This window comes from Girardinichthys multiradiatus, chromosome 23, assembly GCF_021462225.1.
Source record: "Girardinichthys multiradiatus isolate DD_20200921_A chromosome 23, DD_fGirMul_XY1, whole genome shotgun sequence".
NCBI classification, from domain to species: Eukaryota; Metazoa; Chordata; class Actinopteri; order Cyprinodontiformes; family Goodeidae; genus Girardinichthys; species Girardinichthys multiradiatus.
Window position 1 is genome coordinate 41900231 of NC_061815.1, and position 19780 is coordinate 41920010.

General features: G+C 38.0%; 1 protein-coding gene across 5 annotated transcripts in view; it reads left to right on the forward strand.

The window, feature by feature from the left end:
- glra1 (glycine receptor, alpha 1) overlaps window positions 1-19300 on the forward strand; it is a 172013-nt gene extending 152713 nt beyond the window's left edge. For 3 of the 5 annotated variants that reach the window (XM_047353665.1, XM_047353666.1, XM_047353668.1), the window contains one exon: window positions 13061-19300. In XM_047353665.1, the coding sequence (XP_047209621.1) occupies window positions 13061-13369 (309 nt within the window). In that variant the 3' untranslated portion in view covers window positions 13370-19300. The remainder of the gene's footprint in view (window positions 1-13060) is intronic. The other 2 variants (XM_047353667.1, XM_047353669.1) reach the window with 1 other exon arrangement.
- The last annotated feature ends 480 nt before the right edge of the window (window positions 19301-19780 follow it).

A 19780-nucleotide genomic window follows, 5' to 3' on the forward strand; every position in this document is an offset into this window, starting at 1 on the left:
GGGGGAGCTGGTGCCTATCTCCAGCAGTCTATGGGCGAGAGGCAGGGTACACCCTGGACAGGTCGCCAGTCCATCGCAGGGCATTGAATTTGGATTCAAAGTATTTCGGAATATTTCAGGAAACATTGGCCATAATGATATTTATAAAAACAAAAAGTTTAAGTTTGATTGATTTAATTTAATAATTAAAAAAGATACAGAAAAGGGATGTTAATGTCAGCTTTAATTATGTAGCCAATTAAAAAACTAAATTTCACTAAAGTGCTGCACAGCAGTTAGAAGAGTAAGCTAATAAGTACGGTGGAAAGAAAATAAATTAATTAATTAATTAAATTAACATAGAAACATGGCAAAACTATTTTGTAAAATGATTTCAAATATGCTAATTAATTTTAAGATGTCAGGCTATTTTCAAGGCAAAAGCCAGAGTAGAGGTAGTTCTTTAATCCCCTTTATTGTCTCGAGAGTGGCTCTTATCGGCATCCCTAAATTATTTAATGAAAAGATACCATGCAGGTAATGCAAAGTAAATGCACTCGCCTTAAATTCTAGGGTTTTGTATAAATCTACGGTTTTGAGATGTACTTTATTTTCCACAAACTTGATCTTTATTTAATAAAAACGACATGAGCTTTCGAGGTCAAAGTGTGTTCTTCTGATAGACTGAGTTCTGCTCTAACCCAGTATTAACCTTTTTATTTTACTTGCCATTTGGCTCAGGTTTAGGCATCTAAAACTGCTTGATTAGGTTTATGAAGAGATAATTCCTTTACTGCATCCTGCACATTTGTGTTTTTCCGGCTTGAAAAGCCAGACAGAAATTTGTTGCAAGGCAAATCTTTTAAATTTATGTTGTATGGTTTGCAAAAATATATAATTGATCCCACATAGAACAAATAAACAGTTGTTCTGTACGTATTTCCTTTATTTCCTGGAGACAGTGATGTTCGGTTTCTGCTGATTGCAGCTGGAGCCAATAAACACCCATTACTGCTGCAGACTCATTTGAATTGGAGATGAATGCTAATGTACCATTTTCCTCTGCAGACAGCAGCCAGAGGTTGGTGGGTATTGGGTTATTTGTCCATTCTGAACAAGGCTTGAACTTCAAACAGACCGTGTGGGGCCAGACTCACCAACAATCATGTTTAACCTCCATCTGTGGAGCAACACTGATCCAGTGCAGATTGTTACTTCTACATGGTCCTGCTGCTGTGATCAGGTGTATGCTTTAAGAGCAACATCTTGGGGGATTTGCAGAAAGGGGATTGCAATTGTGACAGACTTTGACAGTAACAGGTCGTTATTTTTTTTGATGGATGTATTATTAATGGGAATTCTCATGGTGACTCTCGGCCCGGTTAGGGGGGTTTACAGACAGAATCGGTATCTCAGTGTGATGGATTTGGATTGTGAATTTACACCTGAATATCTACCTATGGAGTTGCTGTTGAACCATCAACAGTTAGTCTGCATACAGTCGGAGATCTATATGACCTCACTGAACAATGTCCTTAAAGGTTTTGTGGTTTTAATGCAATGGTTTGCAAAGTGCACTCTCCAGCAGCGAGTGCTTGAAGGGAAAAAAACGACAGACAACTAGGTCTGATTTCTCAAAGGAACTGTAGGGCTTTTTTTGGGAGACTGTTAGTCCAGATAAAATGTGTCTGCTTCTGATTGCTTGGATTGAATTGGCAGATATGTAATTCAGAATTCATGCGTCAGTGCCGCTGTCCCTGCCTTGACATAAATCCACTGCTGCACCTCAGCTCGTATTTCAGTGTTGAACCTGAGCCTGTCATTGAGATGCAGGTAGCTGCAGCAGATGTAGTGGTCCTCGTGCTGATTTCTGTGGTTTCTACTCTGCTGCTTTATTGATTTGTTAGTGGCAATGATAGTCCGGAGAGAAAGAAGGAGCCGGAGCAGGAGCAGTTGGACCAAGGCTGTCTGCTTCAGAAGGCTGTCTAATTAGAAAGACAGTGCAAGAGGGCATCAAACGAACAGATACTGCAGCCCCAAGAGAACAAAAAGCCAGCGTACCCCCCTCTGCACGCCGAGGCAGAGTGACACCCCCACCTGCTGGGAGTGGATAGCAACTGTGCAGGGATCAGATCAATAGTGCAGCTCTTCCTTGACAGATTGGCCCGCCTGGCAGCAGCTCGCGTGTTTAATATAGACAAGCTCTCCCTACTGAACGAGAGTGATCTTCCTTAGGAATCAAAGAGAAGTCGAACATGAGTACCTCTCACCTCCACTTCAATCACAACTATTTTTACTTGCAGAATCAGTGCTGTTATTTGGGGCAAGGCCCAGAATGAAAATGTGTATTTGTATATTAGGAAAGGTTTTAATTAAAATACATAACTTTTTGAGAATGATCTACTCTGGAGAACAGCAACTCCTGGTTATTAACATTAATTAACATCCTGGATTACAGCATTAAGAAATGTAGCAAAGTTAAATTACATTTAATATCAATATTCATGAATTAAACAGTCGTATAACCCTTCAAAAGCAAGCCAGTACCACAATAAAAATCAATCTAAAGAACAAATTACTTTCCCTCAAAGAAAGAATTTTTTTACAAATAAAAGAAGAAATTTCAGCAGATTTTTCATAATTTATTTGTGATCAATGCAAAGATAATCCACACTTCAGCGAAATGTAAAGAGAATTAATCTGATAAAATACAGAATTAAATTTATTTATAATTTATTATTATTATTAATTTATCTATTCACTATAATTAATAAAAATGAACAAAATATACACATTTAAACCTACAAAGATCTAACACTAATTAATATACACGCAATAATTGTTAAAAAAAAAAAAAAAGGAAAAATAAAAATCATGAATCAGAAATAAATGTTTGTCATCTACAGCAGTTGCGAATATACTACATGTGATCTTTTTCTAACACAACTGATTCAAATGTCTGAAATATCACCTCAGCAGGTCATCAAGTTCTGCAGAGGCCTGGCAGTGAACCAATCATTTGATTCAGCTGTTTTGAACTAGAGAAACATGCCGAGCCCATTTTTTATTGAAAATGTTTCCTTAAATTCTCAGAAAATTCTTCTAAGCTTCACAGATGGCCAAAAATGATTTATCACTTGATAGTTCTTAATGGATTGACGCCTTGAAATTCAGTTTTCATAAAATAACCCTCTACATAAACATTCAAAGTTTGACACAATCAGTAATCAAAATTTAAACTGTGAAAATTTCATAAATAAATTCAGAACCTATTGCATTTTTCAATTAGCAAATGTAAAAGGAAGACGTTTTCTTATTGGAATGCAGACGAAAAAGTTTTTTATGCATAACAACCAACAAGGACATATTCTCTTCATGTTTTTCTACCTCTGGACGCCAGCGACGTAGCAAGGAATTTATTTTGATTTGACTCGGGGTGACCAGGAGAAAAGAATATTATGCTTCAAGTCTGTCGAGATTCACATCCATGCAAGGCAGGCCTTTGCTACACAAAAGAGACCTGAGCATATTGTAGCTACTAAAGTCATATGACTGTCCTCACTGACTTTCTCATTTCCAATGCGAGGAGTCCAGGCAGAAACTGGAACAACCTTGAGACACCTCCTCTCCTGTAACAAGCTGTTTTTGACCTACTCTGTCCTCTGGCAAAAGAGCCGTAGGTACGGAGAAATGGTCAGTGGAAAATGACCACAAACGCTATCGCACTGTTTGAAGATGACAACATCTCAGGGAACGTCACTTCCTGATTGATCATCTATAATCGCCTCGTTAGGTGGGATTAGTTGGGGGGATGCTGTACATGCTGGTTTGCTCAAACTGCCTTGATCTCTCCGGCTATTCAGCAGCTCAGAGAACAAAGGCAGATAAGAGCGCGTAGAGATTAAGAGGCTTGCTGAGCGGTGGGAGTGAAATCAGCCTACAGACTGGCAGGTCGGCAGTCAACTAGTGTGAATCACTCTTGCAGTCTCCAAATTAAACAGGTGTTTAACTGTTGCAGAGGGCGATGCTGATGTCGAGCATATTTTCTGTGCAGTTCTTCATTCAACTTTCCTTTCTACAGCTAAATTTTAACCAAATAACAGTGACATTTTGCAGTTATTCAATAACTATCGTAACATCTCACCCTCATTTCTATCCTAAAAGTGGCTGGTATAAGTAAGAAAACAGAAACCTATATTATATTATTTATGCAAATGTAATTGGTGAATCTCTGTCCCTATTCTTTATTTGTCTGTGATTCTCTTTAAAATGTAGGGTATCAACTTCTGATCAACATCCTGGATGAATGTGACCCATTCTTGTCTTCTTAGTGCTTGGAATTTATCACAATTTATTGACCTCTGTTTCTCCACCTGCTTTTAGCAACTCACCATAGCCCCACCGTGGGATTAAGATCTGATTTTTTTTCTTCACCGCAGGTCCAAAATGTCAATGTTCAAACTTTGGGGAACTTCATTATTGGTTTAGCCTTGGACGTGGTGCTCAATCATGCTGGGGAATACACAGATCCTCAACAAAATGTTTCAGCATTGTTGGAGTGTGGTGGCTGGTCTTTGATGCGGGTCTGTTGGTCTTTTTAAGTCCCTGGGATGATTGTCAGAGGCATCTTGAAAACATTGTGATCCCACCCTACAGTCATGGCAGTGTTCTTGGGCAGAACTGGCAGGAAGCCCCACTGCCCTGGATGAGGAGAAACCCCACACAAGATGCCTCGCTGTTGGTACCTCACAGGACTCATAGTCGCTTGTACAATTTCTGCTAAAGATGTTCCAAAGACATCAGAAGGATTGTTACTTCTGCTGTCCATCCTTGTGCATCCTGTAGAATTTCAGTATTGGATGTTATTCTTGGAAAGGGTTGGCTTTTTTGATGCCCTTTTTGTCCAAATGTTTGCAAGCAGATGCTCTGCACTGGTGGTAGCACAGTTCTGGACGTCTCAACTTGAAGTTATTATTGATTCAGAAACGAGCTACAATATTCTTAGCAGCAGTTTCCTACATGTGAAATGATTTTTGATGCAAAGCAATGATGGTTGCACAGTGTTAATTGGAGGTTTTTAAAGTTGACAATTATTTCATGCACTTCTGCACCTCTTTAATAGCCAACACGCTGGTGATTAGATTGATGGAGTAATTTCTGCAAGATTCTTCACCTGTTCTTGTGAAGTGACTTCATGACATCAAGTCAAATGATGCCCTATATTTCAAGAGCTTAATTGGCCACTGAAATAGATTCAAGTGACATGTTTTATAACCAAAAACGGTGTACAGTTGCATACTGTCGAATATGTTGTTTTTTTACTTTTATACCTGTGTTGTTTTTGCAGTTAAAAAAATCTGCTACAGTGGAAGGTTGTTCTGCATTCACATAAATATTTTAAAACTTTAGTTTGTTTTCCAAAAATGGGTTTTAGATGTTTCTGTGACAACTCATCTTGGTAAAATTCCTTGTTTTAAGAATTAAAGGCAAAAATGTAACCCTACTTTAAGCTTCAGTGAGCACTAATTGATGGTAAATTTAGAATTCACATTTCATGCACGCAGCTGAAAGGATTGTGGTGTCCCTGGATGTTATTCAGATCTGATGGAGGAACAGAGAGAGGAGAGAAAAGAACACCGTAGCAGATCATGTGGATAATCATTCCAGGTCAGCGGCTTGATGAGCCAGAGACATTAACACAGCTCCGCTTCATGCGAGCAGTGACTCCGGTAAAAACCAACTGGGTGCTGGAAAAGCAGGGAAGGATGCATGGAGCACTACATTACAAAAATCTGTAAAAAGCTAATCCGCCAGGTTGAAAATTTTCCAAATGCTGATTTTGAATTGCTGCTGGAACTCAAACATCTCCTCAGCCTTAGCATATGCATTTACAGAAACTCCAGAAGCATTCCACACATGTATCAACCCCCTGCTGCATCTCATGGTTTCAATGACCTTCATTCAATCTAATTAATTTTGCTTTGACACCAGAATGAATGAACCTTAATAACACAGGTTAATCTGCAGTGATGGCTGTGGACTAGCTTCATCTGGTTCATCTATTTTCAGTTTGTTGCCATCTAGTATCCTTATGTTTTGCATCTTCTTCTTTCATGTGTTTTCTAAAATAAAAAAAATCATTTTTGCTGTCCTGGTCTTTGTTTCTGTTGACTATTTTTGCAGAGACAAAAATCTCAGCTGTCACACTTATTTACACCCCAAACAAGTCCTATACAACACATCTAAACTTTAAAATAAAACAAATCTGGTGGCCTCTGGAAAGCTGGTTGTTATTAGACCTTTCAGCAGTACAATGATCCAAAACATTTGTTATTTCTGTAATACATGCTAAACAGGGCCGGCAACAGCAGGGATTTTTTTTTATTCCCATCTACAGTGGAAATATTATTTGCTGCCCACACAGAATGAGAATAGTATGGCACTGCTGGCAGAGTCAGTTGTATTGCACATAAAGTCAATTAAATACAAACAACAGAATTTCAAAAATTTTGAAAAAAGTCGATATAAACAGACAATTATGTCAGAATTTCAGTTTTCGTTAGAAGTTTTTTAAAACACATTTAAACACTTAGATCAGTTGCACAGAATTCCCTCAGTGTTAAAACAAAATCTTCTTAAACTTTCCTCTATGCTCTTGGTTCCTGTCTCCCTCTTGGGTCAATTAAGGCCATTTTGGAGTTTTTAAAGATGTTTCAGAACCAATACCAGACTAAAGATCAGCAAAGGCAAATTTAAAACAAATTATTTTCCTCATCACTCCTCTGGAATTGCTTGGAGAGGGACATTATGAAGCAGGAGGCAGGAAAAGGAATCCTACCCACAGCTCCTTCAGAAGAGACTGATTCTGGCATTAGTTGTCGATGACAAGTCCGAGTCCTGTTTTATGCAAATGCAGGTCTCTGAAACAAGGATCCAAGGGTAATGTTTGCAATGGAGATGGCACAGGCCTGACACAGTTCTCTTACTGCTTCCAGCTAATCTGTTCGATTAATCACATCTGCGACGGCATGGATACAAATGCTTCAATCATGACCTGAAAGCATGACGGATGAGTGAGCAAAGAGGTTCTGTTGCTGTCTTCCTCGCTTTTCTTCCAGTCTACTTCTTTCTACTTTATCCTTTGTCCTGTTTTAGATGCTTTTTGCAAAGATTTATTTCTCTCAAATTTTTATTAATCTGTGTTTCATTCAGCTGTTCTTCAACTAAAATGTTCTGTCTTGGTTTTAAGTCTTTTTGCTCTATTCAATGTCCAAAAAAATAATTTTTTTACAAAACCAAGGGTGAAAAATTACATAAGAAAATGCAAAGCTTAAGTATATTTCAACATAAATCCTACACAAGCATCTTTTTTCAAAGACAATATGGTAAGAATAAAAGCTACATATAAGTATTCAAAGCTCAAACATTGAAATAATAATTTTACAGATTTCTACCAGTTAAAATCCACCCTTCTTTCTGATAAAAAAAATCTAACGTAATGTACAAGATAATGGACGTAATAATTTAACCAGAGACAGAGCGCAGTTTACAATATTTATTTTAAATCTGAAACTGGTGGTAATCAGGAAACATCTGCAGGATCACACTAGGAACTCTGTAAGGGGAAAGGACAGGTTAGAGGCTTTTAACAGCCAAAAACCTGTCCTCCAGGAATTCATCTGTTCTGGGTGATCGTCTCTGTCTCCAGACAGTTCCTCTTCAGCCTACATGCTGTGGAGTTACTCTCACCTCTCCAGAGAGAAACCAGGAAACAGCAGACAATGGTGATGACATCACAAAAGGTAACGTGGAGCAAGAGTCTTGGGCAGGCGTGAATCGCTACACAGACTTCAGAGAATCTGTCAGTAATGATCCAGTAGGTAAAACAGGAGACAGGCAAGGGTGTTTCACAAAGAGGCAGAGATCAGAATACTCATCCAAGAGCTTGGTATAATTTGAAGGTCAGGACGCAGAAACAAGGTCGATGTCCAGAGATCAAAAGCTTGGTAGAAGTTAGATGAGGGCAAGGCAGGCCACGAGAATCCAGGGCAAAGAAACATGGTCACAGAGAGGACGAGGAAAAACCAGTGACTTAAAGAATGGAGCACGCGTGATTGCAGCAGAGGAGGAGGGAGCGGCAGAACTGACAACAGACAGACATTAAATCATAACATCTGCTTTTGTTTTGTGTTTCATTTCATTGCTAAAAACAACAGTGATGAACCATTGTGGCCTTCAAGGTATTTATTGAAGCAATCCTATTTCTCTTTAGATTCAGCACCACAACCATTACTATAAGTTTTGACTTCCTGATGCCTTTTTCTCTGTGTATTTTAGATTTGGGTAAAGTTTTTCCAAAATATTTCAGCTCCGGCAAGAATTTGGTATATTTAAAGTTTCAATCTGGGCCAAATGTTAGATCATGCAGACCAAGTGGGGAAACACGGCTTGTATCGCTGCCTACCTCTGCTGCCTCACCTGCAATCTACCCTTACCTGCTACTCCTTCTCATACCGTCTGACTTGATAAGTCTCCTGTGCTTCACTAATACCTCTCTGGTATATTCATCTGGGTTCTTCAGCGTTATTTTGCTCCCTACCTTGGTGCAATTTAAAAAGGCAGGGAGGTCTGAGATCAGTCTGTCCTACCCTACCAGGTTGGACTCCCCCTTTGCCTTCAGACTGCCCAGTCTCTTTTGACCTCTTACATCATCAAGACAAACAACTGACAAACAACTGACACACAACGGATATTTTCAATATCAACCCAATATATGGTTGTGTGAGGAAATCCCAGCAGATCATCAATTTCTGAAACATTTACACCCGATCATCATGTCACGTTCAAAGCCATTTAAATTCCCTTTTCGTCCCCATTATGATGCTCAGTTTGAACTTTAGAAAGTCAGCTTTACCACATCTAGGTGCATAAATGCACCAAGTTGTTCCCCAGTGATGTACTGATTTGTCCCAACAAGCAATTGAACTGGTGTACCTCATAAAGAGGAAGGTAAATGTAAATTTAGGGATTGTCAACTTGTAAATGCTTTTCAGGAGATGGTAGGTTATAGCAAAGTATTTGTATTATCTGTTAGAGTGTACCCCGCCTCTTGCCCACTGACTATGGAGACAGGCAACAATAAGTGGGGATAGACAATGAATGAATTGGTAGAGAATTTTGCTGCAAAAAATGTGAAGAAATAGTTTTTTATGTAATCAAAAAATAGTTCTTGCAAGGACACAAGATTGTATTGAAAATACTTTTCATCCTTTGTTGTAAACATTAGGATGGCAAGGCAGAGAGGAGTGAGCTTTTTCCAAAGCATCTAACTCCACAGTGATTTGCTCCATCCACCCATCCTTCCATAAACTGTTTATGGTCTGTGCTGTGTTAATGGAGATATTTTACAATAGGTCACGTGATCCACCCTTTGTTTTTTTCCTGGCCTTATAGGAGCATCTCTGTCCCCTTAGGAGTGTCTGCAGGCTGCAGGGCTTCCTTCTTTCTTTCTTATTTTTCTTCATTGCCTCTCTTCATTCTTTTTCTTCTCCTCTACCTTTCTCGACAGTTCTTCTCATTGTGCCTCCTCCTCACGTCCCTCCACCCTCCACATTAATCACATGGCAGGGAGAATAAAGCAGAGCATCTGTAATAGTTTCGCATCGTCACTGAAGGACAGGCAGAGGTCGGTTAGCGTCGCGGTTACTTCGTAGACTCCCTGTGTGTGTGTGTGTGTGTATTAACAGTAATAGATGATTTGGTGTGGATGCAAGGACAGAACGGGGACATTGGTTGCTAAAAATGGATCACTATCTTGTGGTGCAACATACATAAGTATACATGCACACATCTACAGATACACACAATCAGTTCAATGCTTCTCGTTCAAGCAACACATACTGTGACAAGATGTTACGTTCAGATTTCAATTTAGTGGTCATTTTCATCCGCTCCTTTGGCAATTCATTGGATATTTAGCCTCTTTTCTTCTTCTGGATGGTAGCATCCGAGTCTAGCACAGGACTGTTCAGCTGTCGTCTTTTATTGCTGGGTTGATTTGTTGTTGCTGCAGAGGTTTTGCGTCACTTAAGCTCCCTTGCTGCCAGCAGTTGTTCCTGATTTAGGCATTGGTCCTGCTAGCCTTCTGGTCATAAAATGCTCTTTCATTTTTCCAGTCTAAAAGGGAAAGGTTTGATTAGATTCTGATCGGCTGCTGCAAACACTCCCTAAAACTGACTCAAAGGAAGAAAAAACGAGTTGCAAACATTCAGACTGGAGACAAAGATGAAATTCAGTCACCTGAGGGATTTTCTTTTTTACTTTTAAGCTTGTTGTTTAAAAGCTGTTTGTGGTGTTTATTCTCGTGATAAACTTCCACAGATAGCCCACACTGATGTTTGCGTCAAACTCTCTGAAACAGATAAGGAAGTCAATGGACCTCCTATAATGAAAAGACAGGGTGACAATGCAGATAACATTATCGGTATCTCACTGCCCTTGGGTGAAAATGTCCCGTGCGTGGCGTCACCTTCAGTACAGCTCGTGTCAGTCAATTGAATCCATTCAAACACCTCAACCCACGTCCTCCCTCCCCTTGACTGGTGAGTGAAACATTTTGTGACTTCTAGCAGGAAGACATTCCAGACATTAGTGCTGTGTATAGTCTGATCCGTGGTGAGCTCCTTATTCATTAGTCCACTCCACAGCTAAACCTTGTGTAGAGAAACAGCATACAGACTGGCTTGAAAAAGTGTATTATGGGTTATTCCATACCATACCATGCTTCTCCTTACAGTAGCTCTCCAAAGTGTACACACCCATGTTAAAACGGTAGGTTTTTGTTATGCAAAGGAAATCAGACTATGATAAATCATATTAAAAACTTTTCCACATGTATAGCAACTTAAATCCAGGTGAAATACAACAAGATTTATCAGATCAAAAAATCTAATAAAAAACAAAAAAAGCTTCAATAGCCTTCTTAAACTAATACTTTGTTGAGGCACTTCAGTCTTCTTAAACTCACACCTGCCATCAGTTAAAGTAAATCTGATGAACCTGAAAAAACTCAACTGTCCTCGTTGGATTTTCCTGGCATTTACACACTTTCATCCTTTAGCTAAAGCCATAGTTTGCAGACATCTTTCAAAGGACCAAACGTATCTTATCGTTAAGTTATCTGTCAGGAGAAAAGAACTAAACATTTCCACAGCATTATATCTCAACTGTGGCACAAATGCTTGTTTTTGGCTTGTTTTTTTACATTAACCAGCTATGAATATGTTTACTCACATTCATTGACAGTATTTGTTTTTTGTACCAGTTCGTTTCAAATTGTTTCACTTATTTTGTGCCAACTCATTACAAATGGCTCAAGGCATTTTATTAGAAAAACTATCCAATTCAGTTCCAGAAATATACAGTCATATTCAGTAAATTAGAAAAAGAGACTCGATCACCAGATTAAAAGTATGTTTTGTAAATAACCATTTAAGCAGATATTAAACAGACTTTTATTAAGCCCGCATTTCTGTATTAAAAATGTTCTTTATTGTTCTGGTGTAATATTCTCATCTTAAATGCTGTTTGTTTTAGCTGTAAATGGAAAAATCATCATAATCAACAGAAATAAAGGCATGAAAACAGTCTTTGTGTAAAACATGTATATAACAAATGTGAGACAAGCTTGTGTGGAATTGTGAAATAATTACATTTTTGGAAAGATACCATATCTAATTCAATGCCTCACTCTAAAAGCTGCTCTTTTCACAGCTTTAACACATATAAACTTTACACCCTTCTCCCATTTCACCTCCAGTCATCCTTGTCATTAGTAATATGGTTTTCAATAATACCTAGGGTGGTTCAGGCTTGTCCTGCTTAACTGGAAAACAATTTTGAACTTCGGCCAAATATCACCAGTTCCCCCACATTTCCTTTTCCATCTCCCTCTGGTTAGCAGTGAGTTTTGCCTTGGAAGCACTCCCTCAGATGCGATTTTTGCCCAGCCTCTCTGGTATTGTTGAAATCTGAACATTGATCTTAACTGAGGCAGATGTGGGCTGCAGTGCTTTATATCTTGTTCTAGGGTTCGTTTGTGACCTCCTGGATCAGTCTGCATGTGCTCCTGGAGCTTGACACTTATAGTGAATAATGGCTCCCATTGTTTTTTGCAGCATTCTGAAATCCTTAGACATGGCTTTGTAACCCTTTCCAGACAGATATATGTGAATATGTATTTTCTATTCTTGAATTTCTCTTTTATTTGAGACATTATGGGAGGCTTTTTGAGATCTTTTAGACTACTTCATGTCGTCAGACAGGTTCTATTTAAAAGATTTCTTGATTCTACAGGTGTAGAAGAAATCAGGCATTGGGTGGTTAGTGAAATTGAAGTCAGCTTTCCAATAAATGTGGTTGATCATAGGTAATTCACAATTTTAACAAGGGTGGCAATTAATATTTCACAGATGTTTTTACTTAATAAGTAAAAACATCTTTTAAAACTAGATTTAGTTTTTGCTCTGTTTGTCGTTGATGTTAAGTTCTGTCTGCTCATCTCAAACATGTAAGGGGCAAACAAATATCCCGGTCACCAAAAAAAAAAAATAGTTAAAGCAGAGCTAGTGGAAGTGGAATATGGTTCAAAACAATGAGACAATCACAGTAACTGGTACAAACATGACATAGTAACAAGTATTAATAATTGTTACTATCAGTTAATTAATTGATGATGTGGCAGCACTGGTTAAATTTCAGCATTTATCTAATACAAATGTGAATTCACAATAATCATCTAGACCTTCTACTAAAAATGCAAACGGCCCTATAATATTGAAAGAGCTTGAACACTTTACGGCCATTTTCTTGTGTATAATGCTTGAGCTAAGACAAGATACAGAATTTGGCATTGCTAACTTAAAGATTATATGGCCTTATGTACTCTAAAGCAGGCACAAGGTCATGGCCTTTTTATCTCATGTGTTTAATATTTGCTTTTCTTGTTGAAAATTTATCTGCAGTCTCCCTGAACTCAAACAGAGCTCTCAACTGTGATGTTTTTTTCTCTGGTTCCTAACAGCCTGAGTCTTGGCCTGTGTTGCAGGAGGAGGACCCGGGTGATGGGCGCTTCAGCTTCCCCGGGTATGGCATGGGTCCTGCCTGCCTGCAGGCCAAGGATGGGATGGCCATCAAGGGCAACAACAACAATGCCCCGACCTCGGCAGCGCCCGAGAAGAGCATCGAGGAGATGAAGAAGCTATTCATCAGCCGGGCCAAGCGCATTGACACAGTGTCTCGCGTGGCCTTTCCACTCGTCTTCCTCATTTTTAACATTTTCTACTGGATCACTTACAAGATCATCCGCAGCGAGGACATCCATAAGCAGTAGCCAAATGGAGGAAAAGGGCGACAGTGATGTGACGCAAAGAAAGCAGCAAAACAAATTAAAAATATGTGACAAAGATGACTCCAAGGCAGATAGTATTGGCCCTCTTTTCAAGCCATACCTCTTGTCATCTTCTTTCACTCTTTTCCTTTTTGGTCAAGGATTTGCTGCTTTTTGCGGCCTCCTCTAAACCCCACCTGACCAATTCGTTTGAAGCTTTTATTGCTTTTTTTCCTTCCTCTTTACCCTTCATTCCCTCCTCCTGAATCCCAGACCCTTCTCCTGTCTCTTTAAAGCCCCTTAACAGTCTGGACCAGTGCAATAGCAATGCAGTAAAATGCATGATATTTGAATGTGGCAATATATTGAAGAAGAAACGTGACAAAATAAACATGAACTTTCAAAGACACACAGAAACATGTTTGGGAGTGAATGGACTGGAATAAAAGGAGACAAAAAGGTCTTGTATTTAATTTTAGCTTTTTTGTGAAGACAGATATATAATTGTATATGGAAATATGATGTAGGGATGGGGTGGGAAAGGTGCAAGAGGCCTACAGCAGTGTAATATACTTATCATTCATAATTGGAAAATATATGGACCATGTCTCCAAGGGTGGACATCTGGAACAAAGGATGTTTCACCTCAAAAAAAAAAGAAAGTAAGATGGCGGTTTAGTGCTTCCAGTAAATTAATTGATGCAAGGATCATGCATTCTATATATCTAGATTTGCTTCAAACATGTATTGCAAGCACTTGTCAAAGCTTTCCTCCCTCCTGCTGCCAACGCCACAAAAATTGCAGAGACACTTGAAGTTTGTCGCTGCTCCTGGATTATGAAAATAAAATGAAGACAAGACACAAAAAAATACTGGACACCCAGAGCTGATTAATACCTGTGTGATCAACACCTATCAGTTCTTAATAACGTTCACTCTGCATCTTTGTGTGTTTTTCTTTTGTTTTTTGTTTTTTTTACTATAAATACTAATTAATATATGTGCCAACTAAACGTGTCACTTGTGGCTGTGCAACTCTCATCATCTCGGACCTTTTCTTCTGGCAGGAGGGCGAGCAGTTTGATGTCTTTTGGGTTTTTGTTTTGATCGAGATTTTAGTTCGACACCATCAGCCGAAGAAAGACCAGCTCGATCCTTGACCGAAGTAAAAAAAATGCAGATTCTGATTCATTTTCCTTTGCTGTATTGGTTGGGACTGAAACATCCACATGTTTACATCTGAGTGCTTCCTTGCCTCATCCCTGTCTCAATGTGACACCAACATGCTCCTCCTATCCTGATCCCAAGCAAGAGGACAAACATCTTAAATCATACAGATTATAAAACCACAAAACATTACCTCCATCTCATCAACATGAACTAAATGTAGCTGTGAACCTCATAGAACTACATCATTACACGCAGAATGCAGCAACTGGATTTATTTTACCACACTGAATGGAATTTGATCAGTCAGGCTGGTTGATGTGATTGATTGATAATTTTGCTTTGCACCAGGCTTCCCTATGCAATGATCAGTATATGCAATTTCGTTTTTTTTTTTTTTACTTCTTGATTGCTCTTCCATTTCAAGTATTAACACCTTCACGATTATAGGTGAGAATGTCGAGGTAATGACCTCTTAAAGGCACTTTTGGCCCAAAAGCATGCAGATGACTGCATGAAAAACTGATCTGTAAAAAGAAATAGACTCATCCAAATCTACCTGGATATTAAGGTTTTGCCCAAGTTAACGCACAAAAGAATATTATGTTCACTAAGTCATCTGTGTAGTCTACGCTGAATATTCATAACGTTTAAAAACGCAACCGTTCTGGGAAATTTCCAGTTTTCAAGCAAAGAAAAATCTAAAATTTACCTTAGAGATGTACTGTTAATGTTGTGATATTATTTAAAAAGAGATTTATTTATTCTCATCACATAAAATGTATTTTAGCACCTAAAAAAAAAATGAATATGGCTCATAAATGTATAAATTGAGGCTGATAATCATTGGCTTTGCATCACTGGACAAGAACAGTATGTCATTATTGTATTTGCTTTAAAATCTAGTTCTGTTGCCAGGTTTTCTTCGTGAAAAGTGAAACTAATCACTCATTGTTCTTAGGCTCTTGGTAAGATGAGGAATGATACACATAGCATATATTTTGAGAACCAGCTTCAGGCACTTATTTTCTACATGAAACTGAAAAAACAGAGTGCCCTTGGAATATTAGAGCCTTTTGTAATGTTCCTGTTATGTGCCATATAACATCTGGAGAATATAAGAGTCATTCCTTAGCCAACCACACAACATTTATGGCCTACGCAGTTTTTTTTTTTGCAGAACCAATTTTCTGAATATCCTTAAATAGATGGTGGTACTTTTTATTTGTCATATCAGGAATCTGATTTATTCCTGTATAAATATATATCCTAGGCTTTGTGAATGAAGGTATGTGCGACTGATCTGAAGGGCTATGCCACTCACTGATTCATTCATTCTGATTCTAGACTTTAAAATAAAAAGTGCCATATAAATAGACATCACCCAAAAAGCTATGCATTTCATTCCAAATACATTGTTGTGCAACTTTTCATGCTCATTATCACCTGACAGTTACTTCCTAACTCTTGGTTAACGTGTGTTTAGGTCATTCATCTTCAGCTGCTTATTCAAGGCCAGGTTGCAACGGCAGCACATTTAGCAGAGATCCCCAGACGTCTCTCTTTGCAGCTACCTCCTAAACCTCATCTGGGGGACGCCCAGAGTCAAGAAAGATCATCTCACTAGTGAGTCCTGGATCTGTCCCAATCCCTTATCCCACCAGAAGCCAAAACCATCTCAGTTGGTTGGTTTTAATCCAGAGAAGTGATGCCCAGGGCACCATTCTATCAGGGGTGACATAGACACGCATGTTAGATGTTAACTGTGGAGTCACCTGAAAATGGTTTTCTATTGCTCATTGTGATGGACAGTCAATGGAGACATGGGTTTGTAGGAAAACATGGCTATACAACCTGGCTGGCTAATGATACAGAGGTTGGAATCTGCGTAGTGATCCACATTCAACACAAAATTTAAGGGTTAATTTAACACTGTATTTTTTAGGTAGTAGGGGTTGCATTTGGTCATCTCTAGCTCAGGATCTAAAACACACAAAAAAGAAAGCTGGTTTGTTTTAATTAGAAATTCTTTAAAACACAGTTTGAGAGTTATGAAACCTTGATTCCATTTCTGAACAAAACACAAACAAAATGAACAGTTTTGACCCCTTAATGACTGAATTGATTTACAACTATTATTAAAAATGTATTGTTTGTGTTTTTGCTGTTAAGCTGATTCTAAATTAAGTAAAGATGTTAATTTGCATATAGCACAACAGATATAAATGTAGGTATTTAGTATGGAAGTTAGTTAAATTAGGCATTATTGGGTAGAACTCCTACCACTACATGGTGACAAAGTATTTCCATTACAATACTTTATGTGTTGAATATGTATCAACATGTATTGGTGGTAGACTTTTGCCACTATGGCTGTCGTGTGGTCTGAGGCAAATTCAAGATAATAGTCCCCAAGTGGTTAATGTCTTTTGGCGATTAGGAGAACCTTATATTCAGACGAGCAGTAAAATCTCCTTCAAATTTGGGATATTTAGTGCTCTCCAAAATATAGTTAAAAATCTCTCAACTTACCCAGAGTATTCTGGGTAACGATACAGAGTCTCCTCGTTTATGCAAGAACCGCCAGTGTGCACATAAATGTATTGAGACGTCACAAGTCACAGGATTTTAGGCACAGACATTTTTTTTAGAAACAACTGTGCTTCAAAATACATACATTACCAAAGGCAACATATGCTGCATGTATGTTTTTCCTTCAAAGGTAAATTCAGCCATTCCACAGCAGAAGCTCATCTCAGCTGCTTGTATTCAAGAACCTTAATCATTACCAACAGCTCATGACTGTAGATGATAGTTTTATCACAGAATATCTAAAGCTTTGCCTTTTGGGTCTGGCTTTTTACAAAGACAGACTACTCTAATCCACTAATTGATATTCCACTTCATTATACTTTTAGTCTTGAAGAGAAGCAACAAAAAATGTGTGCAGTAACTGAATCCATCCTTTTCCATCTCTGACCCTGTTCTTTGGGAGGTGCTTGAAACTGCAAGCCGCTCCAATGCCTGCCGGGGGCAGTTTTAAACAAAGTAATTAATTAGCAAGTTTTTCAGTTTCAGGTTAACCCTAACTGCATCAAGGCATTAACTTCTGAGCAATCCACACTGCCGCCATCATAACAAAACCACCATAATCTCGCTAAAGAAGTTTTATGGGTGCTCAAAATTCTCATGAAACCACAACAACAACCGATATCTGTCACTGATAAACTGAAATGTTTAATTAGTGTGAGGGAATGATGAATATCAGATACATTCTGCAATGACCTTTAGAATAAACAATATCCAAAACAAGTGTCATTGGGGAGTTAAATTTAAGAATATGAAGTCACAAAAACAGTGTATTTTTCTAAGCTCCCTTACATATTTTTCAACATATAGCTTATTTGTGGATGAAAGTAAAAAAAAGAAAAGTATTATAGGATTTTCAGTGAATCCTGAAATCAAACTGTTTTTGCAAAGATGCGACTTTTCCCAGCTAAATGGTGTAGCATAAATATATTATTAAAAAATATAAATCCATTACCTAAACGGCAGACATTTCAATCTTGAGCTCCTCTGGGACTACAGAATCTAATTCTCTATCTCTGCTTGTATTGATGTCTCTTCTGCCCTTCTGAATAAAACCAAAACCAGAGCGGAAATCCTCAGAAACAAGCTCTGTCTCATTAGGAACTAATATTTCCTTCTGTGCCATAAACATTCCAACTCGAAGCACTTCTGTTCATGAGCCAGCATCCATTTTTCTGGAACACACATACATGTATCTTCTCGTGCCATATCAGGTTGAATATGCAACCAAAAAACAATGGAAAAAAGAAAATGAAAAATGGACCTACACACATATTATGAATTTTTTAACCATGTTACATGATTCATGAGCCTTTCCTCTAGTATGGATTTACTGTGCATCATATCTCCATCATCGTCAGCCTCATATTATTGTATTAGTCATTGATTATAATGTAGTGGTTGGAGTTGCAAAAGGTATAATATGTAAAATATATTGGGTTGATATAGCATCATATTGAAAGTGAACAAGAAACGTTCATTAAAATTTAATTTCTAAACTGGATTTTAAAGAAGCATGGTTTGATATTTTCAAGATCGATGATTTTGATGGGGATTTTTTGTTTGTATGTTTCACCTGTATTTTAGTGTATGTATTGTACAATCTGATGCTCAGAGGGAAAATACAGTGAAACCTGAACTGCTGTGAATTAATGGAAGTACTATGATTATTCATTTATTGGTCTTCTTTGCAAAGTTGGAATGGCCTTAATTTTGCTTTACCTGCTTCTATTGTGTCTGGCACAAAGTGCACCTCTTTTTAATTTGCAAAATTTCTGATGCTAATTATGGCGCTTATATAAGCTGAGATTGCACATCAAAGCAAGGTGAAAAAGTTCACCGAATTCTTTTATTTTTCATTAATCTGAGAAACTATATTTTGCATGAATATAAATAAAAATGGCAGATATTTTGGCTTGTACAAAAAACGTGAAGCAATTTGAAGATGAAAAAAAGAATGTACCATTTCTGCTGTATCTGTATATATCTGAATATTTATTAAAAAAAAGTGTCATACTACTAATACTATTGATGATTAAAGGTTTTCTGGACAAAACTCTCCTTACCTGTTTTTGAACATTGTCAAGATTGTTGGAGTTGGATCTTCTGCTTTCTGTTACTCGACTCAAGGATCTGTGTAATCATTAAAGAAAAAGTATTAAAAATCGCAAACAAACACTTCTTGTCAAGTGTCTATATTTTGCAAGCACACTTTTTGTTTCTGTTCAAACTGCAAAAAAAAAAATATAAACCCTTTTTTCATATAAATGTTAAATATTTCCATTTCAAATTAAAAGCATAAACAGATATATGGTCTCTTGACAAAGTATTCTCGCCTCTTAAACATTTTCAAAGCCTCAGAGGTTTCAGATCATTGGTAGAAAAACACAGCAGAAATATCAGGCCTCTGGAGAAACAGCGAAGATGGTGGGAGAATCAGTGGACAGGAAGACTAATGGTCTAGTCCTAAAACCATTGTTTAAAGTTATTCACAAATCGTGCAGGGGACACAGCAACCATGTGGAAGAAGGTGGTCTGGTCAAACGAGTCCAAACCAGAACTTTTTGCCTCCCATTTAAAACGCTGTGTTGGGGAAAACTAAAACTAAATCACCCTGAACACAGTGAAACATAATGGTGACAGAACCACGCTGTGGGG